The sequence below is a fragment of the Peromyscus maniculatus genome, chromosome 20 (genome assembly GCF_049852395.1).
Source record: "Peromyscus maniculatus bairdii isolate BWxNUB_F1_BW_parent chromosome 20, HU_Pman_BW_mat_3.1, whole genome shotgun sequence".
Lineage (NCBI taxonomy): Eukaryota > Metazoa > Chordata > Mammalia > Rodentia > Cricetidae > Peromyscus > Peromyscus maniculatus.
In genome coordinates this window covers 28,345,194-28,366,875 of record NC_134871.1, presented here as the reverse complement: position 1 = coordinate 28,366,875, position 21,682 = coordinate 28,345,194, and the positions used below count along the sequence as shown (strand labels likewise).

At 48.0% G+C, this 21,682-nt stretch overlaps 1 protein-coding gene and 1 pseudogene across 3 annotated transcripts in view; one reads left to right on the top strand and one right to left on the bottom strand.

Moving 5' to 3' along the window:
* The window catches only part of LOC107401293 (large ribosomal subunit protein eL31 pseudogene), a 30,411-nt pseudogene extending 19,851 nt beyond the window's left edge, over positions 1-10,560 (bottom strand).
* Matn2 (matrilin 2) overlaps positions 1-21,682 on the top strand; it is a 152,093-nt gene that overhangs the window by 55,503 nt on the left and 74,908 nt on the right. For all 3 annotated transcript variants that reach the window (XM_076555933.1, XM_076555932.1, XM_076555931.1), the window contains exon 3: positions 15,352-15,921. In XM_076555933.1, coding sequence (XP_076412048.1) covers positions 15,352-15,921 — 570 coding nt within the window. The remainder of the gene's footprint in view (positions 1-15,351; positions 15,922-21,682) is intronic.

Below are 21,682 nucleotides of genomic sequence, written 5' to 3'. Positions count from 1 at the left end.
TTGAGTGTTGCTTTCCCACATCTGTAAAACACGCAAGGGCTAACATCATATAATAAAACGTGTATACAGCAGTGGGTGGGGTTTCTGAGAGCCCATTGCATTCATCCCAAGTCAGTGCCGATTACTTTGGGGTTTAGTGGCTAGGGGGTACTAAAGAAACGTTGACAAGGTCTAACACAGCGTGAAAAGACCCCTCACTCACTGCAGCTGTTTCCTCAGAGGAGCAATGTCGGGTTGCAGATCCAGCACACTCACTCAGCCCTCTGTAGTACTCATTCTCCATGGACTGTCCACGTCCTCATCTTGGAGCATTGCTGAGGAGCTGCCACACATCACCCCAACTTGGCTGGCTAGACGGGGCTGGCATGTGCTGCGTTCTTCCTGGGGGCCAGAGGGAGTAGACGGGGCTGCCATGTGCTGCGTTCTTCCTGGGGGCCAGAGGGAGTTGGGCTGTGCTCTTGCCTGCTGTACCCATTGCTTGACCCGGCTCCTCAGATCTGACGGTCTCCAGGACAGCGCATGTGTGCCTCTCCATCAGCCACATCCAGATGCTGAAAGGGCCCAGAGCTGGTGAACAATCTCCACTTATACTTTCCTGCAGGGAAGAAATGTAGCAGCTTACTCCGGGGTACCACCTGGACAAGCGTAGTCTTTTGCGCTTGTACTGCTTTATCCTGGAGACTTCCACTGAATTTCTGCTTAGGCTTTCAGCCCTTCCAGAGGCTCACAGGCACTGAATCTCAGCTTCTGGTCGCCCCCCACCCCCAGGACTTCTGCTTCCATGCAGATCTTACCACCTTTGCTTTTGAGTGGCCTGCTTCACCCTACTCGTCTCCTGGATTGCTTTAGGACTTTAACAATCCGATTTACATGGAGACATTTGAAATGCCTGAGCCTTTCTGTCTCCTACACATGGTGTTCCCTATTTCAGTAAAGTCACTGAAGCCCTGTTACAGTCCCAAGGTCCCTGCCAGATTAACTCCTTTCTGAACTCTCATGTGAAGACAGTTCTCCCAGGCTCAGTGGACTGCACATGAGACATATCCAACCCCATCTGTCCTTCCTCTGCTCCGATCTCTGATACTCATGAGGCCCTCAGTCAGTGGGGACCAAGTGTCCCTAATGGCATAAGCCCATCCATTAGGGACTTAGTTCCCACGTTTTGTTTCATGTTATGGAGCCTGTCACAAGAAGCGATGGGTCGTTTAAAGGAGTGACATTGGTAGTTCAAAGGAAAGACAATTTCACTTGACTTTTAAGGAATCAAGGTCCGGGTGTACAGGGCACAGGCAAGCTCTGGGGGGAGGTAAATAGCAGTACAGTAGGGCAGCATCAATGTATGTGAAGTGCAGTGGATTATGTCCTTGTACAGTTGTGTGTGCGCATGTTTGCTCTTCCAGAACAATCATAGGAGCTCTGGAGTCAGATACATTTGCATCCTCACTCTACCGCTTGCTACCTGTGTGGTCCTGGGCAAAGGACCCTCTTAGAGCTGCAGCCTCCCATCTGAAACAGAGGCTGCATGAGGAGTTCCCCTTGGTCTATAACCATTGCTCCATAAATATTAGCTGTCATAAACTAGAACTAAAGGACTAAAGGATAGTTTTTACTTAATTTCTTTTATTTAAAACTATTGCACACTAGAGCTGGGAAAGAACCAAGACATGCCATTTCATCCAACACTCTCATTTCACAGGAAAGGAGACTGAAAGGTGGAGACAGAACGTGACATAGTAAAAAAATCATATGGCTAGTGTCCCTGTGCTAGACTTAGCATGCAGGTCTCTGGATTCTCAGTGTGGCTGCCTTTTCCATATATCACTGACACAGAACCTTAATGAATTGCTAGGTGAGAATACTAATGACAAATTAGTATTCTAATTGCTACAAATAGCAAATTATCATGATTCGTACTCTGTGTCCAGTACCATCCATTCTAAGTCCTTAACACATAGTCTCTCATTCAGTCCACATGACAACCCCATCTTACTGTCTGCATCTTGCAGAAAAGAAAACTGAAGATTAGACAGACCCAGAAACTTCCCCCGATGGAGAAGTGTGGTTTGGGGACAGGGGCAGGCTAGGAGTCAGGAGTCTGCTGCATCCCAACACCGCCTGGCCTGCCTTCTCCCCTGGAAGAACAGAAACATTGAAAGTCCCCTCTTTAGCTTTAAATTGTAGAAGTCCCAAGTGCTTGATGATTTGAGTCTTGAAGAAACACCATTTCAGCTCATTAGCCTGCTATCTTATTTATTAACCAGTCCTCATGTTAATGATCAGCTATAAGAAAGGCTTTTTGTAAAACAACCTAGAAACCAAAGGCACCAAATCTGTGTGGTGCGGATTCCCAGCATGTTGTTTCTGGCTTCCATGGCAACCCTAACATTGGGCGGCAATCTCGATGGAGTCACCGACAGCAGCTGGAGACGAGCATTTGCTAAAGCACTGTGAGCAGCAAGGAAACAAATTGCTTACCCAATAGCTCTCCTTCTGAGTGATTACCGTCCCGGCGTGTTTAGGCGGTTGAAACTGAAGCCAAGTTAAGTGGGAATGGAGGAAACAAAGCATTATACCAAAGCAGGAAGAGGATAATGTTCAAACAAGTCAGAGTAGGAGTACAGAGAGTTAGGGGGTCACTGTAGAAAGGCGTAAGGGGATGGGTGTGCAGAGGTGTTAGCTGACCAGAAGAAGGTTAGTTTGTTTCCACAAAGCCTGGGGAGGTTAAGTTCCTACAGTACCTAGCATGCTCAGTTGCATTATTCTGCCTCAACGAATTGGAGCCCTCATCTGGAGTGCTGTGTGAATGGACAAGGCGTTAGGCAGAGAGGTAACTCCTGAGAAAGCCTGAGGGCCAGCCAGTTCAGGGAAGCATACTGAACCAGGTATCAAGCGGAAAGAGATTCAGTCTAGGAAGTTAACTGTGTGATTGTTAGAGAAAGGGGGTGTGGAGTTCACCACAAACACACACCACTGGACTCTGGCTATTACTGTCACCGAAATCTTCCAGGATGCTGGTGAGCTGCCCCTGGCACACCATGTCTGCTGCTGTAGCTCGATGTCTTCTACAGCCTTGAAGGTTAGCAGAGACAACACCAAGCTCACATTATCCTTCAAAGTAGTATCTGATAGGGGTTTAGCTCACTGTTTGTTTGTTTGTTTGTCTGTTTGTTTGTTTTTTTTTCAAAACAAGGTTTCTCTGTGTAGCTTTGGTGCCTGTCCTGGATCTTGCTCTGTAGACCAGGGTGGCCTCGAACTCACAGAGATCCGCCTGCCTCTGCCTCCTGAGTGCTGGGATTAAAGGCGTGCACCACCATGGCCTGGTGGTTTAGCTCATTCTTACCCAAAACTCTGGCTGCAGTGGAGTCTGGGAATCGTAGTTTTCCCTTTAAACTTCTGCGATACTGAAAACTGAGGAAGAGGTGGTGTTTGTGTGAAGTGTCGGTGGCGTTCAAGCTGTATTGCACTTGTAATTTGGAACCAGGTGGAGGATAAGTTGAAGGGCCTGTGAAGGGCCTCACAGACAACTTGAACTTTCTCCTTCAAGGGAGACTCATTCTTGAGGCAGATATGCAACTCCTAAAATCAAAGAAGTTTAGAAGAATTTCTCTGTCAGCTTATCCACAGAGAACCTGAGACGTGAAGGGACGGACATACAGGTAGTTGCAGGTTGGGGACAGGCTGGTGAGACTGGGTTGGAGCAGACATGAAGTCTGGGCTGAGTGTGTCTAAAAGGAGGTAGGACGTGACAGAACTTTTCTATGGCTCCACTTAGGCTTCACAGTAATGACTACGTGAGGCCCTCCCAACAGTCCTGTCACCAGTGCCTCTTTAGGATCCAGCCCTCCACACCTCTTCCGGGTACCTGTATGCTTGGGTTCCTCACTCTGGTCTGGCTCTAAGCCTGTGCTCACACTGCCCTAAAATGTCTACTCAAAGCCTGGCCTAGCCTACCCTATCAGACCTTGAAATTGTAACGCAGTATCGTGTTGGTCAGGAATCCCCCAGCCCCCAACTCTGCATGGTGCTCTGTCCAGGCTCCAGTTGTTCATGCCTTTGTAAACCTTCCAAAGATGCCTTCTCTGTGAGACGTCTTGGTGTCTTTAGAACCTGGAACAAAGAAGGAGTCCCTGGGTTTGTATAATTCAACCAAATGGAAATGAGAAAGTGTTTCTCTTGCTGCTTCAGAGATGCATTCCTGTCATATAACTCATCTGTACTCCGGGGAAAGACACCAGGACCCTAAGCCATGAGGCTGACATCTGGGGCCTCCCTCTCCTGGCTCTAAGGGCTTAGCTGCCCTGCCTTCCTGTCCACAGGTCTCGCTGCCCTGCTCCTGGCTTCCATTTGCTGAACTCTCAGAGCAGATGAGGCCATTGCTGAAGTCCTTAAGTCTGAATCCCCCTGTGGATCAATGCCAGTTTGCTTTGGACAACTGCCTATGCTGTTTCATGCTTTACAGGGAGCAGAAGCCACATCGCAATGTAACTGAAATAGTGCTATTTCTCAATTTGAGAAAGCAAGAAAAATGGCCAGACTATTTGATAATAATACTGTTTTTCTTCTGTCAGCTCATATTTTTTTAAAGGCTCTAAACCCGTTGACTGTGTAAGGATTTGTTTATCCTCTCTTTATCAATTATAGGAGAGTTTGTTTGTGCAGCAGACTCTGAGAGGGTGTGTCTTAGTGAGGTCTGAGCAAACTGTTTTACCTTGCAAGGAAATTTCAATTCACTGGAAACTGTTTTCTCCAGGGCTAAACGAGGGCAGCCTTTTCTTTGGCTCTCTTCTAAAGAAACTTATCCAGGGTTCTGGAAACTACAGTTGTTGAGTGTCGTGATGCCTCCTTTCAGCTCCTGTAATAGCTACCAGAGGAGACTGGGGTGATGTGGCATTTTTTTTTTTTTTTTCTGGCTCGTTGGTGCATATTCCCTGAGGGCCTGAGAGAGCTGTGTTCCTGGAGGAATTTATGACAGACAGTCAGTAGGAACAACTGACATTTGAGCTGGTGTCAGCTGGGATCCCTCGGGGCCCGGCCCGGACTCTACTTTATTGAGCAGTATTGCTATGCAAAGATGCCCTCTCATAGAATCTTTGTAAAACAATGGAAAAAGAAACTGGTGTGCTTTGTAGGGACACTTCCTGTGTGTGCCTCCAGGTTAGGAAGAGTTCACCCAATGGGGTCTCCCTCTGTACATTTGTCCCTCTGTACATGCCTTTCTGAGCTAACGTGCACACAGAGCAAGCCTAGCAATTCCGAAGCCTCAGCCTCTGCCTGTGACCTTGGGTTCCAGTTGTAGGGGTTCGGGAGAAGGTACAGGTTGACATTTAGACCGCGTCTTTGGTCTTTTGTCTTTCCTGAGGGAAGCCTTGGTGCACAGTAAGTTCAATGGTGTCCACTGTTCTTTACCCAGCGAGATACTCTGAGCAGAGATAAGAAAACAGGAATGTCTGGCAGAATAGGGAGTCTAGCTCCTGTGTTTCCCTTCCCTTCAGTAGTCTTCCTCTTTATCTTTACCAGGCAGGCAGTCCACTTATGCTGTGGAGGGTCTTGACATACACTGTGGCTTTTATTCTCAGTGGCAGGCCAGGAGAGATTGTGTGTGTTGTGTGTTTGTGTTGGGTTCATGAAATACTCCCCATGATGAGGGCGAGGCTCCCGTGGTGAAGTACACTATGTGGCTTGAGTGATGTACAGCCCACCTCACCTCACCTTGCTGTGAAGTCCACTTACTTGCATCAGTGAGCGCTGTGAGTCTCCCGAGGCCAGGAGCTGCGTCTTAGAATGTCTACGTCTCCACAGTGCCTGGCACCCTCCTTCAGTTCACCACCCTATGTACACATCTGAGCCAGGCTCTCATGAGATGAAGATGAATGCAGTCCAGCTGTGATGCCAAGGTGCTGTCTGGTTGGCTGGGCTTCTGGGCCAGCACGCATCGTGTTTAAGGGGTGACACTGCACAGTAAGTATCACTACTCAACTGCCATCACTACAGTAGTGAAAGCACATCTTTCGCACCCCGGGAGACACAGCAGGTGTGAAGTTGGGTCTTGACTTGCACTAAATCTCCTGGTTCTCCTTCCGGTCTAAGGTGCATGTTAGTGTGTTGTTGGGTAACCAGGAGGGTAAGGTGCCATGTCTGTGGGACATTTTCCTGTTGAAAGGAAGCTACATGCTAGGTTACCTACTGTGGAACAGTGGCTGGAAATGCAAGTCAGGCTGATGGATTTTTGATTCCTTTCCACCACCTCCCATCAGCCCCATGTCCATGGACTTGCCATGGAACCTCTAAGTCTCATCTTCCCTTTCCTCCTTCCCCCACGCCTCCCTCTGCAGTAACGGTCTACCCTCTCTACTGTCCGATTCTAACTGAAAACTGGCATCGCTGTCACGGACAGGAGGCAGCAATGGAACAGTATTTGCTCCAGGAGACACGAGGGAGCCCAGGGTATGGGGTCGCCATGTTCCTAAGACCATCCTGGTAGGGAGAGGTTGCTGGGACACAGGCATGGAGTACTCTGCCATCCCTTCTTCTAGGCTCCTGGCAGACAGCCTCTCACGCCCACGTGTCCCTAGAGACAGAGTTCTCAGGCTTGTGCCCAAGAACCACCTGGAACAAGTGCATATTCCTCATCTGGAAAGAATCTGACTCATTAAGCTTAGGACTCAGCATTTTGAATACATTGCCAAGTGTTTCTGATGTCACCAGGCCACTGTGGAGGCCTGCTATGGCTGTCCCTCATTGTGTCTCCAGATCAGCTTCTCCAGTCACCCAAGCTCGTAGAGGGCTACCTAAACTTCTCTTTACACCTCCATGTCCACACCAAAGGGAATAAGCAAAGATTCAGATAAGAGCCTCCAGGTGCCTGGCACTTGGCTGAGTCCCAGGATTCATAGAAGACATGCATGTGACTTCACAGCTTCATGCATGAAACATGGGGAAGAAGGTGTTCAAAATAAGACACCCCAGGGCTGAGGGTATCTGTGGCTGAGAGAATGGTGCGCAGAGAACCACAGACGAGCAGCCAGACATCGCAGGGTAGAAGACTGAGGGCAGGGAGTGGTGGGACACTTGGGGACACTAAAGATCCTGTGTTCAGCTTTCTGCAAACGCCAGTGACCTTGGGATGGTGCAGACATCAGTGACCTTGGGATGGTGGCTTTGGTAAATAGCTCCCTGAGGCTTAATTGCCCTGAGCACTTCACAGCTGCTGGACCAGCTGCTGTGACTGAGATCAATGACATGTCCCAGATTCATGGGAAGTTCTGATATGAGAGAAGACTGAGGTCCCCTGTGTCAGGAGGGCCACTGAAAGACGGTTAAGGTACTAAGGTTGGAGGGGTCTAATTGGTGTTGATGGGAATTCTGTAGCTAAATTCTGTGTTAAAGTCCAGGAGCTGGAGCTGTGAATAGAGGCTGGATGCACCGGCTGAGATGATTTGCCTGCTGTTCTGGAGCTGTGAATAGAGGCTGGATGCACCGGCTGAGATGATTTGCCTGCTGTTCTGGAGCTGTGAATAGAGGCTGGATGCACCGGCTGAGATGATTTGCCTGCTGTTCTGGAGCTGTGAATAGAGGCTGGATGCACCGGCTGAGATGATTTGCCTGCCATTCTGGTCCTGATTCTAACCTGTGACCAGCTGTGATCAGGAAGTCTTTCTCCCTGTGTTCATAGTTGAATTGTAAACCCTGTGTAAAGTGTGTGGCATTAACTACAATTAGGTTTCATCGTGTTAGTTGTGACTCATTATTCTAGAAATAAGTCATGATCTTGACTCTGTTACTTCATTTATTCATGGTTCCTCCCCACACTGTGCCTAGAGAGACCACAAGAGCTGTTTCTCCCCCTGAATTTGGAGAAGTATTCGGAAAGCATTACTGAGGAGGAAAGGGTTTGTCAATGAGTCCAAAAGATGCCCTGGCCCCTGGCAGTGTTGTCCTAAGGCACCAGAATCCGGGGCTGTTCCCAAGGGTACATTTGGAAGATGTGAATGGAAGCATCTGGTTCAGAGAAAGCCATTGCTCATTGGCTTTGTACAGTGTCTACTGTGAGGTAATGCAGCAGCTGGCCCCTGACTAACACGGGAGTTGGAGAAAAGAGTTGATTATAGGTCTTCCTGGGCTGGCCAGGGTCCACGGCGCTCTAATCAAGTGCCTAAATACATGGTGATACAGGCCAAGTGACACTGGGAACAAGGGTCAAAGATGATTCAAATGATTTCTGAAATATTCTTTCAACCACCTGCAAGTCAATCACAGTCTCGAGGCACACGAGACAGAACCACGCGTGGCGTGTGGCCTGGGAGAGCATCACAGCATTGCCTGTGTGGTGGTCTTCACTCCAGCCACCCCCTTCTCATCTCTTCCGTGTTCCATAGAAAATCTTTGTGAGCTCATCTTTTCCTGTTTCTTTATAAAGTCCTAGTCACATTTTTCCGTTGTGTCTGGTATTGTTTCACTGCCCTTAGGTAATCCAAAGCCCCTCTGGTTAGCTCCAGACTAGAGCAGTTGTAGCTGGTAGCTCACTGTGCCTGGCTCCAGGGTTACTCTTGCCATGATACCGATGAGCTCAATGTCCATATGCATCGCTCTCCCATGGCTCGGCTACCCTGAGCCCAGCTATTAGCATCTGTTATCTCTGCTTAGAGTGACTGCACTCCCAGTCTCGGCTCCCTCCTAGGCTTGAACTCAGCAATTCGGAGGTCTTATCTGGACTTGGCATCCATTGATGTTGCCGACATTGCCGCCCCTTCTCCCTTCCCTCTCCCTGTTGCTTGCTTTCCCAGAGGAAACCACTGACTCATTGTCACCTTTGTCCCCTCCTGATCCATGCAGTAGCTCTGTGACATCCAGCGTTTGCCCGGCTTCCGGGTGTGGGAAAGCTGAAGGTGGCCGCAATGAAACGCCTAAACGCTCACTGGTCTCACACATCACGAGCTCTGTCTTCAAGCCAGCCTTAGGCTGTTTAAAATCACACTCTAGTTTCTAATTTGGTCAGAGCCCCAGGAACTATCACAGTTTTTCACTGGTATCATCACATTTTCAGTTCTCTTAGTGCCCACAAACCATCTGCTTGTGGGATTTTCTGGGAACTGATATGAAGCCTCAGGTCTCTGAGACCCGTTCTGTTGTCCCAGCTACCTTCCCCCGGGGTCCCCATAGTCACTGCAAGGCCAGCGATGCGGTCTTTTTACCTCACTTCTCATCCTTCGGTCTCCTGAGATCTCACACCTGCTGAACCCTCGGTAAGCCTGGTCAAGTGAATGCAGACGTAAATGACCGGCAGCCTAAAGGCCCGGGCTCCTGCTATTCCGGAAGGCAAGTATTTTTTTTCAGCATTTTGCTAATTAAACACACACATACACACACACACACACACACATACACACACACACACACACACACACACACACACACACACACACACACAGGCATTTACCCCGGGGAAAGCACTGGACAGGTAACAGGCAAGTGTGGGCCTTGGTGCGCAGGCCATCATCCCAGGAGAGGAAAGAACTGACCCCAGAGAGCAAGTGCAGTCCTGGTGTACCTCGAGGATTCTGGGAATGGACGGTGAAAAGGATGGGCTGAGCACAACTTGGTGGGTAGAGCGTGAGTCCCTACCATTCACACTCTCACAGTCAGACAGTCCAGATCTGACTTCGCTGCCTCCTGGGCAGGAAGGAGACTATGAGCAGGTTTTGGACTCTCTGGAGCCATGTCCTCATCTGTAAAGTGAAAACAGAAATGACCCAGTCAGGCGCTCAGGTGACTAGGGACCAAATAGGCCAGCACAAGTAAAACATTCCAAACAAGGCCGGACAGCTCAGTGATCTACAACTTACTGTGATGTCCCCTGTCGGTCTCTGAGGTTTTCTTGCCCGTTTTACGGAAGCCTGAGGATTAGGCCGGGGAGATTGCTTAGTTGGTCAAGTGCTTGACAGGCAAGCATGAAGACCTGAGTCCATCCCTAGAACCTTAAAAAAAAAAAAAAGGTGGGCATGGGGTCACACACTTTTCATCCAGGGCTGGGGTAGCGGGGACAGGTAGACCACTGGGCTCACTGGCCACCAGGTCTAGCTTCCCTGCTGAGAGAGACCCTACCTCAAAACAGAGCACAGCACAGACAAACAGGAAGGTGGGTGGTTCTGAGGAATGACAGCCAAGGTCGTCCTCTGGCTCCCACACATACGAGCAGTACATGCACACACTTGAGTGCACGCACGCGCGCACGCACACACTCATACGCACGTATTCATAAGAGACTGAGGGTCAAAGAACTTACAGAGATGTTCAGGACAGTCTGGGCAGAAGGTGACAGCCTGAACTTGTACTGAGAACATAGGACTTAACTGGGGTTTCCCTGAGAATTTCAGAGGCCCCTCCAGATGAAATTACTTTACTCTTATAGAGACTCACATCCCTCCCCATTCCGGGCAGGCGGCACCAAATATTTACCGTGCTGCGATTGACCTTAGCCAGAGTCAGACTAGTGACGAAGCTGCAGCCGAAGGAGAGGAAATAGTTGTGAGATTGCACACTGTCATCCTGCGGGGTAGACATGTTCTTAAAATCCTCCTGGCTCAGATCCTGCTCTGGAAGGGCAAGAGACTTTCCTCAGTGCCAGGACTTTGAGTCAAGATGACAGGATTGGAAGTGCTGTTGACAGAGTCCAGACCATCGCTTTATGGCGAGAGGGATGACATTTTATTATGTGCTCACACAACCTTATCCAAGTGCGGCTGAATGTCCTGTCATGAGGGGCCAAGAGGAAGATCACTGTGTGTCTTTCCCCATGCCAAGAAGAAGGAGGACCCTTCCTCAGCACGAGCAGTTAACACGAGAGGATCACTCAGGAGAGAGTCCATTTTTCTGGAAACTTCTCTCAGTTGACTGTTGTGGAGAAGATACAGGTTTTTCACAGAAAGTATTTCCGTGTTCTCAAGCGTTTGCAAAGCTTATATTGTCGTGTTAGCTGGATTGAGGATGTTTTAAGGGGAGCTTGAACTGGTAGGCAAGGTACCATTATTATTCCAGCCTGACTGTAGTGAGCATGACAGCCCTCAGAGGAAGGACCATTTCTACAAAGCCTCAGTTTCCCCTTCTGTAAAGTAGAGTCTTGGCTCTATGCAGGGTCCCTTGGCTTGTATTTTATTAGTGTAAAAATCCATGAACTGAACGTTCAGCCATGGTGATGCTGTGTATAATGGCAAAGATGTAGGGACTAAAACAGGATCACACAAACAGGATCCACACCTGTTCTAGAACTTTCTGCTTTGGAGGCTCTCATTTTTCCTTGCCCTGACTGCCTTGAATCAATCCCTTCCCCTGAAGCCACTTTTACACCTGAGATTCCACTTAATTCTACAGATGTTGATGCATTACTCACTGTATTTCCAACCACAGAGCTTCGGAGTCCCACCTTGTGGGAGGACTCGCACTGAGGCAGTGAATTCAGGACTTCCCAGAATTCTTTTTATTTCCAGAGATTGGTCATTCCCAGACATGATCTCTGGACCAGGAACATCACTGTCACCATTCTCCTTGTTAGAAAGGCGAGTTTTCATACGCCTCTCCAAACTCACTAGCTCGAGGGATGTAGCTCACCAACCTCAGCTTTTAAGATTTCCTGCAGGGAACTGGGGTGTGTACTCTAGGCTGAGAACCACTGAACGAGCCTTCTAGGGACACGCTGAACTGCTCTGAGTCCTTAAGAGTAGGCTGCTAGAAAATGATTTCAGCTCGGAGCTACAACTCTCTTGGAATCTCTAACCACAGTTTGGACCATTGTGGTATTTTTGTTAAATGTCCCAAGCATTATGGAAACTACCCATTTGTTTTGATGGGAACTATTCCAGTTTAGCACACAATTCCACATGGACCTTCCAGGATTTCTTCAAATTGTGATACTCAGTGGGGTGTTGATGCCATGAATAAAACTCACAATGAAAATCTCAGTTTGAGCAAAAGCTCTTCCTACCAAATGTCTCTAGGAGAAGAGAACTTTTGGGGTTGTAGTCCTCTGTGGAATCTCCTTCCTTTGAATCTCTGTGGTGAGGCCAAAGCCTGACTCCACAACCTCCTCAGCAGGTAGAGACCATGGGACCATCATCCCAGAAATAAGTTCGGACTTGCTTTGAATGGGTAGGCCGGTGTGGCTTCTGGTGGAGGGGTGGAGGGGTGCTGTCCTGGGCCATCCTGATAGTGTCTAGCTCCAGCCTAGGGCCAAGTGCTAGATCATAGGCCTCTTCATGAAGATGAGGAGCACAGGTGCCTCTCAGGCAGACAGCCTTTGGGTCTCAGGGCTCACCTGGTGTTTAGTCCCCTGCCCTCTTTGGGTGTGTGTGCAGGCGCCTATGTGCCAACTGAACAGCCATAAGCTCTAGCTTCTGCTCTTGCCCTGCCTTGAGCTGACTGTGGGGGCTGAGGGAGGAGGGAGGGCAGAGGAGGGTCCACAATGCTTACATATGCAGCTATTGCCTTTGGCTCCTTGTTTACAACTGCCCTGAGAGGTTGGTATTAGTGTTCTCTTTTTCTGAATTATGAAAGACTCACAAACTCTTCAGCACCCCCGTTTTCTCATCTGTGCAATGGGTACAAGTCTAACACTCTTCTCAATAGTTGTTCTGACAGTAAAATTAGGTCACTGATGAAATCACCCTGAAAAGAGTTTAGAATATCTTGCAAATGTTAGGTTTCTGTTGTTCTTATTTCTGGGTCCTAAAGGCAGTTTGTGGGGCCTCTGTTTGAAGAAGCTCACCTTATATACACCTGACTCCTAGTACTGGGTTCGGATGTTATATGAGGATATGTCATATGTGGCTTCCTGCCAGGCTACTGGCCTTGGGGGCACCCCTTCTTCGAAGACCGTTGGAATCATATGGCTGCAATGAGGAGGTGCGTATGCCAGCTCTGCGTGACAAGTCACCGCCTGGTGAGCTGCTCTGGACAGGACAACTTCCCAGGCCTTCCCACTTCCCGTTTTCATGACTGGCTTCGCTGTCTCATTTTTGGCTTTGCTCTCTCATTCTTGCAGCTGTGGTGGTTGGGATTTAGGGCAAGCACTTGGGATCCTTTTTCTAATCCCTTTCAAATCCTGCTTGAGCTGCAAAGTCCAGCAAGGACAAGAGAAGGGGGAGGGGAGGATTGTGCTGCCTGAAGGCAGTGTACCAGTGTGTTTTCCTCTGTGCTAGGCAAGCAGCTGTAGCTTGTGGCTTTATAAAGAGTTTGTGACTGGGGAGATGGCTCTGTTGGTGAAAGTCTTGCTGCAGACACGTGAAAACCTGTTTGGATTCCCAGCACCCACATGAAAACCTGGCCATGGCTACACATGTCTGTAACCCTAGTGGCAAGGCAGACCGGTGGATCCCTGAAGTTGGCTGGCCAGCCAGTCTAGCCAGCTGATAAAGTCTGCCCAGTTGGTTCAGTGAGAGACCTGTCTCAATAAGTAATGTGGAGAGCAACAGGAGGGGCCTACCTCTGGCTTCCACACTCACACACATACATACACAACCCCAAACATATGCACACGTGCAGAATGAAAATACAATGAGTTATTTTCACTCAGAGCTCTGTGAGTCAAAAAATGGCTTTTTGCTGTTAGACACCCAAGGAGGCACACGACATTTATAATAAGGAAGTGTATGTGTAGATGGTGTGTCTTCTGGCCTCTGGCTCTCTTATTAAAAAGTCACCAGAGCTCGGTCATGGAGGCTCCGCTCCAAGAGCATGTTCAATCCTAATTCCTGGCAAAGTCTGACCTCTGCACACTGTAGCTGCATCAAGCTTCTGTTCTCACGCTTCACAGCAGGGATTAAATCTGGACACGTGAGCCTTTGGGGAATGTTCTCCACCACATCCAAACAGTAACAGGTTGTCACTTACATCTCTCAGACATTCTAACAGCGGAGTGGGTGGAACCTCTGCCAGACTCAAGCTCAACCATTTTTCCCATGCTGAGGATTTAACTCAGGGGCTCATACGTACCAGGCACATGCTCTACAGCCAAGCTGCACCTCCAAATTCTGATTCAGTTGATTGTAATCATGCAACTTCCATACAAGAGATATTACATAATATGCTAAGATACCATGCCATCTGTGACCTGTGTACAGATTTCTGAGTCTGAATTGAAAGGTCTTTTAGAGTTGGTTTCAGAATATTTTCAACTAATCCCGCCCAGTCGTTCCTAGTATTCCCTGTGTTCTAAAGGTGCTTCTTCTGTTACCCACCACATCCATCCTGGTGAGGGCTTTGGTCATGAGCCCCTCTCCATGTATTCTCTCAAGCCAAACATTCTGTTTTCACAAGTCAGCTCGGGTTTCATCTGTCCTCAGCCCTTGATACCCCAGTACGCTTCCTCCCCCCGCCTTATCTTTGGAAAAAAGATGTCTTAATTTTTTATGGGCATTTTGACTGCATGCAAGCCTGTGTACCATGTACATACATTGGCCCTTGAGTGTGTCAGAGCCCCCTGGAATTAGAATTACAAACAGTTGTTAGCCACTGTGTGGGTGCTGGGAATTAAACCCAGGTCTTGTGCAAGAACAGCCAGTGCTCCTCACTGCTGAGCCATCTCTCCAGACCTACTGCTGTTCTCTTAGTCTGTGGTAGAAACTCAGTTTAACACATCTTAGTCTTTTACTGTTCTCTTAGCTCAATCTTCCAGAACAGATTGCAGGTCATTTGATATTAGGCCCTCTTAAGTATTTTCCAGTCTTCGCAGTGTCCTGTCAAACTTATGAACCATGCCACAGATAGTAAAATAATTTTGACTCTGATAAAGGGTTTGACTGAAACCGGCTTGGTGACTTTGTAGATTTATCTTACAAAAAGAAATTCTGTGTATAGCTAAGGGATGATCATCTGGTTTGCACAGATATGCCCGACAGCTTTCTTGGTAAGAATAAAGCTGAATTTTGGAGGTTCTAAAGGTGACTCTAAGTCCTAAGATTTTCCACAAGAGTCAATCTGCATTGGGTTCTTACCTCTTATCACTGTTTCTGGTCAGCTTGGCACAAACTTACACATACCTGGGAAGAGAAAAACTCAATTTAGGAATTGTCTCCATCTGATTGGCCTGTGGACATGTCTGTGGGGACATTTGAAAGCTGATGATGTAGGAGGGCCCAGCCCACCACGAGCAGTCACACAAAAGTAGCTGAGAAAGCCAGGGGATGCAAGCCAATAGGTAGCATTTCTCCAGTCTCTTCCTTGGCTTTCCTTGATGTTGAACTATAACCTGTAAGCCAAATATCCCCATGTTGCTTTTGGGCCAGTGTTTTATTACAGAAACAGAAAAGAAAATCTGAACACTTCCCATCTGATTATTTGTGACCTCTGCTCTTTTTACAGAGAGCTCCTGTGAGAATAAGCGAGCGGATCTGGTGTTCATCATCGACAGCTCCCGAAGTGTCAACACCCATGACTATGCAGAGGTCAAGGAGTTCATTCTGGATATCCTGCAGTTCTTGGATATTGGCCCTGATGTTACCCGAGTCGGTCTGCTCCAGTATGGCAGCACAGTCAAGAATGAGTTCTCCCTGAAGACCTTTAAGAGGAAATCTGAGGTGGAGAGAGCTGTCAAGAGGATGAGGCATCTGTCCACAGGCACCATGACAGGGCTGGCCATACAGTATGCCCTCAACATCGCTTTCTCAGAAGTAGAGGGGGCCCGGCCCTTGCGGGAGAATGTGCCACGGATCATCATGATTGTGACCGATGGGAGACCTCAGGACTCAGTGGCTGAGGTGGCGGCAAAGGCCCGGGACACAGGCATCCTGATCTTTGCCATTGGTGTGGGTCAGGTGGACCTGAACACGCTAAAGGCCATTGGGAGTGAGCCCCACAAGGACCACGTCTTCCTGGTGGCCAATTTCAGCCAGATCGAGTCTTTGACCTCAGTGTTCCAGAACAAGCTGTGCGGTAAGTCCTGTGTCCCTGTGGTTTGTTTTTCTTTAAGGCCTCATTCAGTGCTCACAGCCATGGGCAAAGAGAAAGGCCTCATTCTTTGATGGGTTACACTTTGGCCAGAGGGACATATAAATCCACAAATGCAAAAGTAGCCTGGATTGTTAACAATGTAATGGAGGAAGAATTCAGGGCAAGGTGAGACAGAGAATTCCAGGGCCTAATCTAGGCCATGGTGTTTATAAAGACTTACCTAGAGGAAAGGACGTGTGTGTGTGTGTGTGTGTGTGTGTGTGTGTGTGTGTGTGTGTGTGTATGTGTGCACCTGTGTGGAAGTTGGAGGAGTATTTACAAGCAGTGGTTCTCTCTACCTTTTGGGTCCCAGGAATTGAAACTCAGATCATCAGGCTTGGTGGCAGGTCCCTTTACTTGACAGCCCCAAAGGACATTCAGACTCAAAAGGCAGAATGAATAAGGCTAGAGTGAAGGTTTCCTCCCCCGTTCAGCTGACACGCTGGCATTCCAAACACTGGAACTTGTGAGCTGGAGTAGGGGTAGGAGCAGAAGGCAGACATCAGGAGAGCTTCCCCGTGGATTGTGTGGGAGACCAAGGCATTTTTGCTGCATGATGGTGTGAGCAGTGGATGTTTTCTTAACTGACAGAGACAATGCATAGGAAGGACTGAGATGCAGGCTTTGAAGCCTGACTTTGGAATAGGACAAACTGGAAACCCGTGTGATGTAGTGCTTAGAGAAAAGGAAACAAGATGTACTTAAAAACATTTCTTAAATTCTGACACAAAGTCTCAGTAAGCCAGACTGGTTTCCAACTCTATGCAGTGGAGAATGACCTTGAATTCTTCCCTCTTGCCTCTCCCTCCCACATGCCAGGATTGTAGGTATGTGCCTCCGCAATGCCTGGTTTATGTGGGCATTGGGATGAAGCCTAGATCTCGGTGCATGCTGGACAGGCGCTCTCCTGACTGAGCCCCATCCCCAGCTCCAGGGTGTACTTTTGATGTGACTAAAAATAAAAGATCCCCTTGCAAGAACTAACTTCAAAAAGCAAAGGCTCCATTTTATCTTGACTCCAGAGTCAAATGATTTACTTAAGAAATCAATGCCATGAAGGAAAAATAACCTTTTCCTGAGCAATGTCAGTTGGAAACCATTCAGAAGTACCATTTCCCTGGCGCCACGGAGAGACTGCATTATCGTGGTGCACCACGGCCTGCATCAACTGGAAAACTTCAGTCAGTAGAACACACTGCAAACATTTAAAGGTTTATGACTTTAAATGACTTCAGCAGAATTTATGTTCCCCCTTTCCTGGAAATATTAAAAAAAGAAATTGGTTCTGTAACACTCTTGACTGCTTCTTCGTGTGTACTAGACGACTTTAATGGAGGAGTGCTTTTTATAAGCACTCTGCATTCATCAGCAAATGGAACGATGATGTGATAAGACAGAGGAGCTTTGCAACAGAAATGACCCCTGTGTGACTGGATGTGCACTTGGGCTCAGAGAACCTTCCTCTGTGGGCTTTAAGGCAATTCAGCAAAATTAAGAGGCTGTTTGGACACGGACACACACACACACACACACACCATCATCTTTGTTTAATCTGGAAGCTTTAAGAAAACACTGGTATTATCTCATTCCTCTGTGTGGCCTGAGAAATGAACCCCTGGGACTCCTTGCATCCACTTTGCTGAAATACAGCTGTGTTCCAGGCCCTGAGCTGCCAGGCTCTGCGGAGCAGCTTCATCAACTATCCTGAAAGGTTGAGGAGGCCCCAGAGCCTCTTTATCAACCACGTGCTGAAGACCACAGTAACTAACATGCGTTAAGCACTCCACCTCGTGCATCTCATTTGATGCCCGTGAAAGCCAGGGAGGCAGGCCCGACAGTACCCCCCTCCTTTCTTACAGCTTAGCAAGTTTGCTGATTTCAAAGTTCCTGCTCCTTTCACTCCTTCACAGGCGGGGAATTATAAACTCCTCTCTTGGGGTGAACCGTTTGTGGAGGACAGCCCCCACCGGGAAAGCAGCTCTGCTGTTGGGATTCTCCTGAGGAGGGTAACATTGGGAAGGGACACCTGTGTAGGACCAGGACAGGACTGGCTGTGCGATGCTGGGGAAGCCCTTTGGGCTCCTTCGGCCGCAGTCACCTCATCTGTACAGTGGGGATTTCACAGGTGGATGTGGGGGCCCAGTCAATGTGCATGCACTGTCACTGTCTGCTACACTCGGGATCCACACGTGAGGCGACAAGCGTCACTGCTGGTCTCAGTCTGGCAGTCAGACAACAGCCATGAGCATCTTCTGAACTGCAGATGATATCTCCAGGTTCTGGAAGTCCCCTCTGCTCCTGAAACATTGAACAATAGCCTGATGATCATAGCTTGTTGCTGGAGAGCTTCTCTCCAGCTTCCACCAAGCCCCGCAGTCCCATAATCCACGTGTAAAATAATCACTCAGACACTTATATCACTTATAAACTGTATGGCCGTGGCAGGCTTCTTGCTAACTGTTCTTTTATCTTAAATTAACCCATTTTTATTAATCTATACCTTGCCACGTGGCTGGTGGCTTACCAGAGTCTTTACATGCTGATTGTCCTGGCGGTGGCTGCAGTGTGTCTCCCCCCTCAGCCTTCTACTTCCCAGAAATCTCCTCTCTCCTTGTCCCACCTACTTCCTGCCTGGCAACCTACTTCCTGCCTGGTCACTGGCCATCAGTGTTTTATTTGTATAGAGCAATATCCACAGCAATAGCTGCTCATGTCTTGTTGGGTACATTCTGTACACTGTTCATTTAAACTGTACGACCAGACAGGTATTCTTGTTGGCCCACTTACAAAAGTGGAAACTGAGGCTTAGAAAAAATAAGCAATTCAAATAGTAGCTCCAGAGAGTTAGAGCCTAAGTTCTCACTCTCCATGCATGAGCTCCAGGAGTGGTGGGAAGATGCTCTCATATCTACACTCCCTTATAGAACAATGGGGTGGCAGAACAGAGTACTTCATTCCTAGGAGAGCCATCTGGACCAAGAAGCTCATTCCAAAGAGGGCCTGGGTCTGCCTCGGGGCTCCAGGAAAGCCTTTAAAATGAAGCAATAAGATTAATTACTAACATTTATTGTTACCAATATGTGCATGTAGCTAGAAATGGTAGCACACTCTTGTAATCCATGCTCTTGAAGCTGACGGGGCAAGGAGATAGCTCAGAGGGTAAAGACCTTGGCATGGAAGTCTGTACCATGAGTTCTGTCCCCACAACCCACACTCACAAAAAAGCTGGCTGCGGTGGTGAGGTGAGGAGCAGAGCCTGGAGAATGGGCGAGAAGCTCCAGGGCCAGCTAGCCTAGCGTACAGAGCAACATGGTGGGAGCAAGCTGGAAGAGGAGGACCCGTTCCTGAAGTGTGTGCTCCGACCTCCATACAACGCATTGGCATGTGCCTGCTCTGTGTGTGTGTGTGTGTGTGTGTGTGTGTGTGTGTGTGTGTGTGTGTATGTGTGTGTGTGTGAGAGAGAGAGAGACAGACAGACAGACAGACAGACAGACAGACAGACAACAGATACAAAGAGAGAGAGAGCGCATGCATGAGTGAACACTCACACAGGAAAAATAAAAAGATAAACAATGTTTTTAAAGACAGTGAAATAGGAGGATGTAGAGTTTGAAGCTAGCCCAGGCTACATAACAAGTCCCAGGCCAACCTGAGCTACAAACAGGAAACTATCCCAAAGATGTGCATATGTGTGCCTGGGTGTGTGTAAATGCTTTTTTGAGCTCTTAGCATGTATAAAATCATTTTATTCACACAACAAACATGAGAAGTAAGTGCTCTTATGAAATCAAAGACTTAATTGCCTTGCTCAGGTTCACTCAGCTCTAGGGGAGCAGTGGGGGGAGCAGGTTGTCCCCTGGCTCCAAAGCTACAGCAGGGCTGTGTAGGGAGGGTGAGCACCATGCTCCAGGCAAAGAATGATGATATTTTAAGTCTTGTTTCTGTTTTATTATTTAAAAAAAAGTGCAAAAGACAGCCCTAGTTCTTTAGCGGATTTCATCATTCTACTAAGGGGCCATGACTGAGAGTTGAAAAGTATTGATGACGAGCCAGGTTTAGGGAATGGCAGCCACTGTGTATGAATGGCAGAATGTTGGGGGCAGGACTAACAAGAGAGGACTGCAGAGGCAGGCTGTGTCCAGATGGACCCAGGGCAGGAGCCACTGTCGTGTGGTGACATTGCTTAGTTTCTGGACCACACTGTCCTGAGTAGGAATACTGCCTTGGCTCTGGCTAGCTGTATGGCCGTGAACCTGGGCACAGCAGCAGCTTTATGCCTGTGGGCAGGGACTCTCCGCAGCAGCCACAGCATGGGGGAGTCATGAGATCATATTCTTAGGCCACCCTGAAGCCCACCAAAAAGACTTAGAGCCCAGAGTCCTGTGAATCAAGGGCTTGTGTACAAGCCGACCAAACCCCACACATCCTGGCATCCATTTTTGTTGCCCAGGAGCAGAAAACCCTGACTGACTCTCAAGGTTGAAAACCACAGTCTGCCTCCTGCAATTTGGTGACTCGGTGCAGCTTGGGCAAGGCTTTTAAGTACTCTCTTGGTATCTGTTTATCAGCCTCGCTGGCATTTTGGAACCCAGGGCAAGGCTGTTCCTACCTTAACCGCCCCATCCCACTTTGGCACAACTTAAGAACCTAATAGTGTTGTGAAGGCACACCCTTCATCAACAGGTCTGGACAAAGTCTACATTGATTTCACCCCTCTGAGGCCCTGTTGTGAAGGGGAAGGCAGGCCTGCCTAGACACTGACTTACATACTCAATAAGTGTTCTTTGGAGACCCCTAGTCAGCTGTACTGAGCAGAATGCTCACCTCATCATTCACACATTTAAAAAACAAAAACAAAAACAAAAAACAAACAAACAAAAAAAAAACCTTCCTCAAGCAAGCTAGGTGTGGTGGTGCACATCTATAATTCCAGCACTGGGGAGGCTGAGGCAGGAGGATGATGACTTCTAGGCCAGTCTGAGCTACATAGCAAAACTCTTTTAATAAGTCAAAATAAACAACCCTACCTCAAAAATTAAGCTGCTTATATTTCTTTTCTTTCCTTTTTCTTTATTTCCCCCTTTTCATTTCTCTTTCTTTTTTTCTTTTTCTTTTTTCTTTTGTCTTTTTTTTTTTTGAGCTGAGAATTGAACCCAGGGCCTTGCGCTTGCTCTACCACTGAGCTAAATCCCCAACCCTCGTTTCTCTTTCTTCTTTCTTTTTTTTAAATGTATTTATTTTTATTTTATGAGTGTTGATGGGTGTTTTGCCTGCATGTATGTCTGTGTGAGGGTATCAGATCCTCTGGAACTGGAGTTACAGATAGTTGTGAGCTGCCTTGTGGGTGCTGGGAATTGAACCCAGGTCCTCTGGAGGAACAGCCAGTGTTCTTAACTGCTGAGCCATCTCTCCAGCCCTGTCTTCTTTCTTTCAGAAAGGACCTCACTATATAGGTCTGGCTTGTAAATCACACATCTGTCAGCCTCTGCTTTCTGAATGCTGGGATTGAAGGCATGACCCACTATGCCTGGCTGGGTTCATATTTTATTTTATATATATACACATGTATGTATATATATATATTCCCGTGGTCTAGGGATGTGGCTTGGTTGATAGAATGCTTTCTTGGCCCTAGGTTATATCTGCAGTATTGCATAAAACCAAGCCTGATGATACAACATTCAGTCCCAGCACTCAATAGCTA